This window comes from Electrophorus electricus, chromosome 17 (assembly GCF_013358815.1).
Source record: "Electrophorus electricus isolate fEleEle1 chromosome 17, fEleEle1.pri, whole genome shotgun sequence".
NCBI classification, from domain to species: Eukaryota; Metazoa; Chordata; class Actinopteri; order Gymnotiformes; family Gymnotidae; genus Electrophorus; species Electrophorus electricus.
Genome location: NC_049551.1, coordinates 4,367,684 through 4,378,228, shown reverse-complemented (window position 1 = coordinate 4,378,228; position 10,545 = coordinate 4,367,684). Strand labels below are relative to the sequence as shown.

The 10,545-nt window shown below is 46.4% G+C and overlaps 1 protein-coding gene across 1 annotated transcript in view; it reads right to left on the bottom strand.

The window, feature by feature from the left end:
* Positions 1–1,125: 1,125 nt before the first annotated feature.
* dchs1b (dachsous cadherin-related 1b) overlaps positions 1,126–10,545 on the bottom strand; it is an 83,598-nt gene continuing 74,178 nt past the window's right edge. Inside the window, exons 11-21 of the mRNA XM_027000893.2 lie at positions 9,511–9,750; positions 8,827–8,952; positions 8,504–8,713; positions 7,350–8,216; positions 6,962–7,075; positions 6,414–6,625; positions 6,148–6,299; positions 5,580–5,710; positions 5,070–5,356; positions 4,357–4,498; positions 1,126–4,179 (exon numbers count right to left, since the gene is read on the bottom strand). Of these exons, the coding sequence (XP_026856694.2) occupies positions 1,577–4,179; positions 4,357–4,498; positions 5,070–5,356; positions 5,580–5,710; positions 6,148–6,299; positions 6,414–6,625; positions 6,962–7,075; positions 7,350–8,216; positions 8,504–8,713; positions 8,827–8,952; positions 9,511–9,750 (5,084 nt within the window). The 3' untranslated portion in view covers positions 1,126–1,576. The remainder of the gene's footprint in view (positions 4,180–4,356; positions 4,499–5,069; positions 5,357–5,579; positions 5,711–6,147; positions 6,300–6,413; positions 6,626–6,961; positions 7,076–7,349; positions 8,217–8,503; positions 8,714–8,826; positions 8,953–9,510; positions 9,751–10,545) is intronic.

Below are 10,545 nucleotides of genomic sequence, written 5' to 3'. Positions count from 1 at the left end.
TCCTAGACATCACAAGGTCAGTTTTTATTTATTTATTTATTTATTTGTATAAGACCATCTAACAATTTCATGCCTTTCTTTTACTTGTCTCTACACTAAGGATTTAGCACAGGGTTCTTCAGCTTGAGGTGGTGTTGATATCAGGTACGTGCCAGAGGTAGCCAGTCATTAAAGGACAGGACCACGTTCAGGACACAGGGGAACATACTTGTTATGTAACTGTAATCTGTGTAGTGATGAGTACACGGTCAGGGAAAAAAAACGACATTTCTAAAGCATTTTTTTTAATGTCCAGAATTTATGCCAAATGATTATGCGCTCATAATCACTTTTGTACAATTCCAGTATTGTTGGCCACTACTACCACAGGCTGCTTCCGTGAAGTCTGCGTTCGGTTTCCTCAACGACATTCTGGTTAAATATTGAAGCACTTATCTTGTGGGTAACTAACAGAGACTATTTTATCTGCACTGAACTGTGTGATCACCACCCCAAGTGTCAGAAAAAAGCAAACGTACACACAAGCACTGAGGGCCTCTCTACTTTTGTTGGCACTGTACATACAGAAGTCTCTTCGCATTTTCACCATTCACTGAACAGGCCTTCAGATAAGCTTCAGATAAGCTTCGAACAATATGGCAAAGAGACAGCTTTTCTAGGTCAGCTCTGCTATCATGCTGGAAGACCTTGTGTTTAGCAAAGGGATCAAAAGTAGAAGAAAAGTATTATATAACACTACACAACATGGGCCTCAGTAAGCCCATGATTTGACTTCATATAAATAGTTATCAAAACACAACTCTCCAGTCACTCACATCACCGATGAAGAAGCACACAACCAATAATCCACAAAGTCCGAAATCAATGACCACACATATGTATGGTGTTACAAACACTATACAGCAATAAGGCATATACACTATGATCAGTATACATACAAATATACAAAAAGTAAATGCAGTGAGAACCTCTTATGCAAGGTAAAGTTTGTTCTTCAGTAACAAGATGAACATGGAACACGATGCAATGAAACAGCTGAAAAATAGAACTGAATATATATATATATATATATATATATATATATATATATATATATATATATATATATATATATATATACACATACATAGTGAAATCTCTTTATGCTGTTTTAAATCTCTTCGTGCTGTTTCAAATGGAGTCCATAAAGTATGGTGATAGCAGCCAACTTGGACATACTCTGCAGTACACATGGAGTTTCAAAGTTGTCAGTCATCAGTATCAAAAACAAAAAAGCACCAAAGCCTTATCTCCCTGGCCAGCCAGTGAGGTGACACAAAGCAAAACGCAAATCTTCAAAACCCAAATCTGCATTGGCTCTGATGAAGGGTATCGTCATTTCATTTCAGCAGCATAGCGGGGGTTTTTTTAAATTAAATTAACCCTTTCAGTTACCAGAGATCTGTGTCAGAAAGACGGCTAAGAAACGAGTCATTCTCGCTTCTTTTTTACCATATCCGCAGATTCTACAGTGGGTTGTGCGCCTCAATTGAACCAAACATTCAAGGCTCCTTACAATGTGGAATTGAAAGTAGGGTTAGATCCTCATCTCTGCCTCATCGCTTGGCTCCAGGGAATGCTCTGTGGTGCTAATCATGGATGCTGAGGGGCCTTGTGTGACACCAAAAGGGGAGACAGCTGGCGAACGAGCTGCCAGAGGTGACAGGGATGGTGAGAAGCTGGGGGACATAGCAGCCGATGAGATGGAACCCTCGTGGCTGATGGGAGAACGTCTGAGAGACGCCAGGTGTGGGAACGTCCGCACAATGGCAGGCTTTGGTGGAACAGACTTGGCACCGGGGTGAGCTACTGAGGTAATGAGAGGGGGTGGATCTATTCTGGGTTTCGGGTCTGTTTTGGCTTTGGGTTGGAAGGGTCGGCGTGGATTATTCGGGGGTATACTTTCATCTTTCAGTCTGGCAATTTCTGTAAAGACATTAGCAAGAGGCTGGAACTGTGGACACCAGTTGAGAAGGTAGTCCCAGTTGTAGCTCCCTCGCAGTTCCTCATCACTAGCAACAATGGCTGTGAGGGAACCATCTACTGAAGGTTTGCCATCCTCAGGGAAGGCATAATCTTTTGAGTGGGATATGTTAAGCCCTCTGCCAACGCCAAGGTAGCCACCCCCTTCGTCTCTATAGACCGGAAGCTGGCCGGAGAGTAAGGTACCGCTTAGACTCCCCAGCTTCTTTCCTTTGAACCACTGGCTAGCATCCAGAGCCCCTGGTTCACAGGAGATATCAGAGAGCTGGTCTGCATCCTGCTGAATGCCAGAATCAGGCCCTCGGGCGGAGATGTGCTCTTGCATGGATGACGTGATGCTTGCCACTCGCGGATACTCATTTATCATTCGAATCTCGTCATCCTCTGCAGCCTCGGCTGATCCTCTGCCACTAGAGTGTGATGGATCCAAGGAACCTCCTCTGTTGTAGGAACCTCCAGCTCCACCTTGATCAGTAGCAAACCCTGGAAGAGTCTGGTGGTAGATGCTCTCCCCACCAGCAGACTTGGATTCATCCAACTGCTGCAGTGCGGTGTCTGAAGCCACTGTCCCAGTGTTCTGACCTTTCTTCCTCCGTCTGGATTTTACCAGATACAGAGCCACAGCAATTATGACCAAAATAACTATTACACCCAAAGAGGCTGCAATGATGCTAACCAGGAGAATGTTAAAGTTGGTTGCAAGCCCGAAGGAAGTGTTGGTGACATCAATAGTTAACTGGGCAGTTGTGACTCTGGAGGTTTCTAGAGGACTGTGAGCCGTTACATCCATGGACATGAGGCGGGTCTCCCTTTTGGAGCGGCCCCCTCCACTAGAGCTACCAGAGCTGTCCATCTTGAGGTAAATAATTCCAGTGGTCTTGTTCACATCAAAGTACGGAGAGCTGTTGGGAAAAGAGTAGAGCACAATCCCATCCACACCGCCATCCTCATCGATGGCTTGCACCTGACCAATGCTCTGGCCCTTCTTGGCGCCCTCTGGTACCTCAAAGGCGAAAGCTGAGGAAGTGAAGACTGGATCATATTCGTCCTCACCTGTGACATAGACTTTCACAGTGACTGTGGCAGAATTGTTACCTGCATCCACAGCCAGAGCCATGAAGTGAAAGGAATTCACCTTCTCAAAGTCAAAAGCCTGACGAGAGCGCACCTCCCCTGTGTTCGGGTCCACCATGAAGAAGTCTTTTCCCTGACTTGACCGATCCACTATGAAGTACTTCAAATGCCCGTAGACACCAGTGTCATGGTCTATGGCATGCAATACCATGACTGCTGAATTAGGTGGCTGGTTTTCTCGAATGCTTGCAGTCATGGTCTCAATAGGAAAGAAGGGCCTGTTATCATTAATGTCCTTCACCTCCACATTGATAGGAGCCAGAGCAAAATGACCATGGCCATCAGAAGCTTGGATAATAAATACATGGGCAGGCTGAGTCTCACAGTCCAGAGGCCTCTGCAGTCGTAGCGCTCCTGTCCACTGGTCCACTGAGAACATCTCCATCTCATCTCCAGAACTTATGCTGTATTGGATCTGTGCATTAGGGGCTGAATCTGAATCGGTTGCGGAAAGCCGTAAGATCTCAGTACCAGCTGCAGCCTCTTCACTCAGAGCCACCATGTACTCAGCACGGCCAAATACGGGAGGGTTGTCATTAACATCGCTCACAGTAATGACAGCAGGCACGCTGGAGCTGCGCTGGGGAACGCCACGGTCTGATACCACGACAGTGAGGTTGTAATGAGCTGTCGCCTCAAAGTCCAGCTTCTCCACTAAGATCAGTGTGCCCACTGTCTGGAAGCCACGACCTTCTATGAAACGGACGCTACTCTCAATCTGGAAGGCATTCCCAATGTTCCCGCTTGCAATTGCAAAATCGAAACCTGAGTTTTCCTGGGAGAGGTCACCATCCACTGCCTCCAAGCTCAGGATGGTGGCTCCCGGAAGTTGGTCTTCAGACACAGTGGCTCTGTATTCTGAATGATGAAACATTGGAGCATTGTCATTCACATCTGTCAGCTGAACCTGAACAGTGGCAATGGAAGACAGAGATGGGGTTCCTCCATCCCAAGCCTCGATAACAATGCTCACAGAAGGACGCTCTGGGTCAAACTCAGCTTTCTGGGTAATAAACAATGTGCCTGCAAAGCAAAAACACACATGCTTCAAACTTTTGATTGCTTGCATTGTAACCTTCTGCCATTCCATTTAAAAAGTATTAAGACCACAAAGCCAAATAGCTTCTATGTAAAGCCAGTAAGAGATTTGGTCCACATGGCACTGCAGAAGAAAGAATTGATAATGAATCAACTTCGTACCATTACTGGGGTCAATGTAAAACCCCTCCCTGGATGATGACCTCACTTGATATGTAACCCTCCCATTCTCTCCAGAGTCTCGATCCGTGGCCGTAACTGTGACTACAAGACTGCCTGGCGGAGAATTTTCTGGCAGAGTCACCTGGGAAACCACAGCAGAGCAGTTACTCAGTATACTTCAGTACAGCAGAACTTGACTTTTCTTACCCCCCCCCCCCCCCCATTTCCCTCTCATTTAAGAGCTCCTTTTGTAAACATTGATGTCATTTCCTTAAATGTCATAGAGGAACGTGTTTAATGAAGCCTCTACATCCACATTCATTAGACTGTTAAAACTTTTATGGCTGTGAATGCAGTTTCGTGCACAAGGCAAATTTACTTGATCTGTCTATCAAATTTAACAACGTATGAAAATCTGAGAAGGACATCTGTCCACACCTGATGAATAAGTGCAAATCAACACAACTCATTTTTAGGAGGAAAATGCAGCTGCAAATTTTTAGAAATCCTTCAAATAAAGTGTTGGGGAAAAGTGTTGGGAAAACTTAGTTTTTCTCTTCGCTTACTCTTTTCCTGTCATTTTCTCTTACTAAAGGATTTCTTGGATTTAAAAAAAACAGCCACATCTGAAAGGCAAATTTCAGCAACAGTACTGAGCTGTACTTATGGACAAATCTGGAAGCTGTAGTCCAGATGGTGTTGCTGTAGTTTACCTGGTATAGGTCTTGTGTGAAGACAGGCACATTGTCATTCACATCCTCCACCAGGATTGTCAGATTGGCCTCACTCAGGTGCTTTGAGTCTGAGGCTTGGACTGTTAGGGTGTACCAAGTCCTCTCTTCAAAGTCTAGTGGCGCAGTCAAAAACACCTTGCCATTGTAGCGGTGGATTCCGAACTTGCCCAGCGAGGGAGTGTCCAGACGGAGAGAATAATACAGCGCTGGGCCTGAGTCCACGTCGTTTCCTGTTACCCTGGTAATCTCCGTGCCGATAAGCGAGTCTGGGGGAGAATGGAGACATAACACACTCTCAGTGGGCATATGGTAAAAAGAAACAGATACGGGTATCTGAAAGAAGAACAGTTGGTAAAGAATCAGAAAGCAAGACAAGCCTGGTTGTTTTTAAGCTAATGAGAGGTAAAGGGCTGATATGACCCAAGGAGAAGAATAACAATGGTTTGTTTACAGGATCAAGGAAAATGGCAACGATCATTGCTCACTCACTTTCCGGTACTCGCACATCCCTTGGCAGGGGAATCGTAGGACTGTTGTCATTGAGGTCGACGATAATCACAGTTAGTGTGGCAGAACCAGCAAGCTTGGGGCTGCCACGATCTGTTGCTGTAATCACTAGCCTAATGTAAAAAGAGATTAGGATCAAACATCAAGAAAAAGTCTCTCTCTACACACAATATCCTGTTTTGAATGAAATACTGTGTCAGTCTATGTTCCTTTCTCTATGCTTTTTCCAAGAAAAAAACCTTCTTCTTTCAATATGGACAAAGGATCACGTTTAAAACATTCCCTAAATCCACAGTACCCCCCCCCCCCCCCAGTGTGATAGGAATGACGGGCGCACTTCTAGAATGAAGCACAGGGTGTGTGAGGTACTGAATACATCAGACGCAGGCTGATAACGCTGAACAAGAGGAGGACAAGAACATTCCACAGAGCACAAGGAAATAAAAGCCCCACAAAACTCATTTCACTGCCAAGCACAGCACACACACACACACACACACACACACACACACACACACACACACACACACACACACAAGGAAATACTCACTTTGTCTGTATCCAGATCTCCCGGTCCATGATGGCTGCTGTAGTAATACTGCCGGTCAGAGGGTCAATCTTAAATAGTCCACTGCGCCCGGATGACTGGATTGAGTAGGTGACCTGACCGTTCGGGCCCTGATCCATGTCCTCGGCCATGACCTGACGACAGACAGCATTGGACGGTGATTAACTATGTAACTTAATGTTTTCAGAAAGTATATAAGAGAATGACAGTATCATTTACTTGTGGAATTAAAAAAATTAAGGAGGTACCTGAATAATAGGGGAGTCATAGCCTTGTGCCTCACGCATGTACGCCACATAGTTCTGCAGCTGGAAGCGGGGCAGGTTGTCATTCACATCCTGAAGGATGAGGTTGACGGCCATGAAGGAGCTGGAAGTGGCAGTTTCCGCTTTCACCACTAGGCGGAGTCTTGGTGTGTCCTCAAAATCCAGGCCACTGGAACTCTTTACCCAAATCTCACCTGTGTTAGAAAAGGAACGGCACACTGAATCAGCTACGTTCCATCAAAACTCTATAGTCTTCAACCTGTGGACTTGCTGCCAGTTATGCAGCATTAAATTTTGTCTATGATTCATTATAAAATGTCTCATATTTAGAGTGGTAATTGAAGATCAGACATATTCAACAATTTGAATTTGCATTTTGTGAAAAATTAATTTTGACACCCCTTCCAAAACAATTCAAAATAATCTCATGTAATGAGAGAGCCTATGGGAAATTTGTTAGCCATGCTAATATGAAGCCTGATATCCCAGCATGGAAGGCTGTGGTTACTGTGGTAACCACGGCAACGGACCCGTGCTGGAGCTGATGCTAAAGGACTGCTGCCGGTTGCCACTGAAGATGCTGTACGTGATGCCCCTGCGGGTGCCGTCTGGGTACTGCGCCTGTGTCTGAGCAACCGCGGTACCTGAGGAGTGCAAAGAAACAGGAGCTCAGTCCTGCAGACACGGTCCCGCATGCAGTGCCCATAGGGCACACAGAACAATGTGCACACAAAGGTTTCAGTATCAAAAAGATATATTTAACATTTGGAATGTCATTGTTTAGTGCTTATACATAACGTCATTTGCAGAGAAAATAATTAGCTTTGTTTTTAAATTTGATGGTTGAACTAAAACATGAAATGCTGGGATTAGGATTACAAAGACACCAAACATACAGCATGCCATTTGCCTATTGACCTTGGGGTGCATTCTCCTGAATGCTGACGTCCCTGGTGGTACGCGAGAAGCGGATGCCCTTGTAATCCTGCTCCTTCACGTAGATGACCACCACGCCCAGGGAGGACTGAGCAGGGCTGCCCTGGTCCATGGCCTCTACAATGAGGGTGCGCTGGGTCTGGGTCAGGCTGTTCAGTGCTTCGGTGGTCTGGATCTCCCCGGTCAGGGAGTTTATAGAGAAGCCTCGCACAGGCATGGCAAAGCGATAGAACACCGAACCATTGGCCCCAAAGTCCTTATCTTCCGCTTTCATGGTGGCGACCACTTGGTTGGTGGAAACACTCCTGCTGGACATGTTGATGATGAGTGGATCTTGGATGAAGAAGGGCGCATTGTCGTTCACGTCCAAAATCGTGACAGTGACCTGGGCCGTGGTGTTGCGCGGTGTGGCGGGGGACGAGTCGACCGCGCACACCTGGAAGCTGTAGGAGGCCCTCTTCTCTCGGTCCAGCGGGGAGGCTATGGTGATCCGACCCATGTCAGGGTCCACAGTGAAAGCGCCATGTACCTCATTGCTCAGGAAGTACAGGATCTGGCCATTCTGTCCCTCATCAGCATCTGTGGCAGTCACGTCCAGCACCACGGTCCCAACAGAGGTGTCCTCTAAAACATCTATGTTGTAGCTCCTACTGCTGAACTTGGGGCTGTTGTCATTGACGTCCAGGAGCGTGACTTTTATGGTGGCTGTACTGCTGAGGGATGGGCTGCCATGGTCGTGGGCAACCACTTCCAGAGAGTAACCGTGCCTCTTCTCTCGGTCCAGGGGTCGAGAGGTGGACAAGGCTCCTGAACTGCTGTCTATCTGGAAGTCACCATCTGGATCTCCAGCTGAAGAAGAATAAAAATGAAAAACAAAAGCACAAAAAAGAAAAACATCAAAGGTTTACAGTAATTAGCAACTCATTTTCAATAATAGGCCCTTGATAAAGTAAAGATCAAACATTCCGCCACTGTATGAACATTCTATGAATGCTGATGAACCACTTTAAAAGTAATGTGAGGTTTGGTCAGCCAGCGCCATCACACACAAAATACAGGCAGATTTTTCTGCAGGCCTTGGCTTGCTCATAAATTATCCCAAATGGTTTGGTTTCCCTGCATTACACGAAACCTACCCGTGATCCTGTATTCCAGCCGACCACCGTCACCGCTGTCTTGGTCAGTAGCTCTGACAGTGAAAAGTTCTACAGGCGCGAGGTTCTCTGGAAGCTCCAGATTGTACTGCTGCCTCTCAAAAGCTGGAGCGTTATCATTGTCATCCAATACAGTGATGTGCACCGTGGCTTTGGCAAAGTTAGGGGGCATTCCTCCATCCTTGGCATAAACTACATAACATACCACAACGATATCAGAAATCGCTGACACAAAGTCGACAGTGCAGTGATTAGAAAATTAAACAAGTTACTGCAAGCTAAGACAGGAGAAGAAAGAAGATTACCAGTGACAGTGTAATGGTCTTGCTGCTCCCTGTCAAAGACTTTAGTCAGTGAAATAACACCAGTGTCGGGAGAAATGATGAAACCATCCGCCATGACGCCTCCGTAAGTCACACGACCATTAATGCCTGGAACAGAGGCATGGAAAAGGCTCATGAACCAGCTGATCAGACCTTTCTTGAATTTTTAACTCTGCAAAGAGTCAGAATGGCTAATTATAAACGCAAATGCGTAGGTACAAAGTTGAAAGCGAAGTTGTTGCATCAGCGAAGTTGCTGTCTTGGTGTTTTTTCCCCCACCGGGGCCTGCAGCTTACACACGGGTGCCAAACTACATGCGGAGTGAGCTGGACTGGCACCTGTTGGCACCCGTAATGACTCTTGGAGGCAACCTACTGCACGCCCTTCCCCTCAGCCTGGGAGCACGAGACCCAGGCCCACAATCCCCTACATGCAAGTGCTTAAAAACCATTGCTGCTGGCTAGCAGTGAGCCACCGCACCCAATAGCTCTGTTTGATAAGTTGTAACGGAACTGTGAATTGTTCCAAAGATGGGCCGCAAATATGCTAAATTCAGATACAGAGGCTAATTAATACATAAGAGACTGACTAGTACATTAAAACAGATCACAAGGAATCCAGTGTATGTGGGAAGAAAAGATAATTAGCATGTATGGAATGGCTCACCTTGGTCCCGGTCAGTTGCGGAGACAGTAAGCACAGTTGCTCCGGCTGGCTTGTTCTCTCTGATTTGGGCCTCATACTCGCTCTTCTCGAACCAGGGAGCCTCATCATTCACGTCCACGACCTGGACAGACAGCACCTGAGTGGTGGAATGCTGGGGGATTCCGTGGTCCTCAGCGATGATGGTGAGGTCGCAGCTGTCTTGTTCCTCACGGTCCAGAGCTTTGAGAATGGAGAGGGAGCCTGCAGCAACAGGGAGGGAACAAGCATTGCTGACGCATTTGTATGCAGAAACGTATTATAGCGCAAAACACGCAACTAAATTATCAGTTCTAAAGTGGCAAAGAGTTAAGAAAGCTGAATGCTTCTTATCATCTGTCTGGCAGATGTTGGTCTTATTTACACCCCTTTAGTGGTTCTAAACACACTTTTATGTTGGTCCCACCACCAAGTAAAAGAAGGGTTGGCTTTTCTCTCGCTCACATAGCTGGTGTAGAAACCTTTCCCACACATGAGCCACATTCGCTGCACACAACACAGGAGCCAAAAGACTTAAAGGCTTGATTTGCTTAGATTTCCAGGATTCTATTACTACTCAAAGAGTCAACCACAGAAACCATAGTTTTATTGCCCAATATTCTCCCCTCTCTGCTATTGCCCTTGATAATGCCTTGGTATTCCACAAGGAACGTCAAGAAAATGCCTTTCCCCGGCATGTGGAGGAGGAGGAAGGAGCCCCTCGATTCCCTGCCATCAGAGGAAGAGCAGCGGGGTACCCCAGGGTACACACACTCCTGAGGAGGACCTGGCAGTTTAAGCCCTCACCCGTCTGCCTTACGCTGCTGGGTGTTTTGTTCGAGGAGTTCTGTGTAAGGCCTTCCCTGTGTTTAGCATTCAGCTAACACAGCTTTAGCCCTAAGCACATCACCGACTGCTGAAAACGGCTTCGGCTCTCTAGCTGAGCAGCTCTGCTTTTGCACTCAACCAGACCTTCTCTTTCACACTCAGTCAAAACCTCATTAAGACTTATTCCCTGAA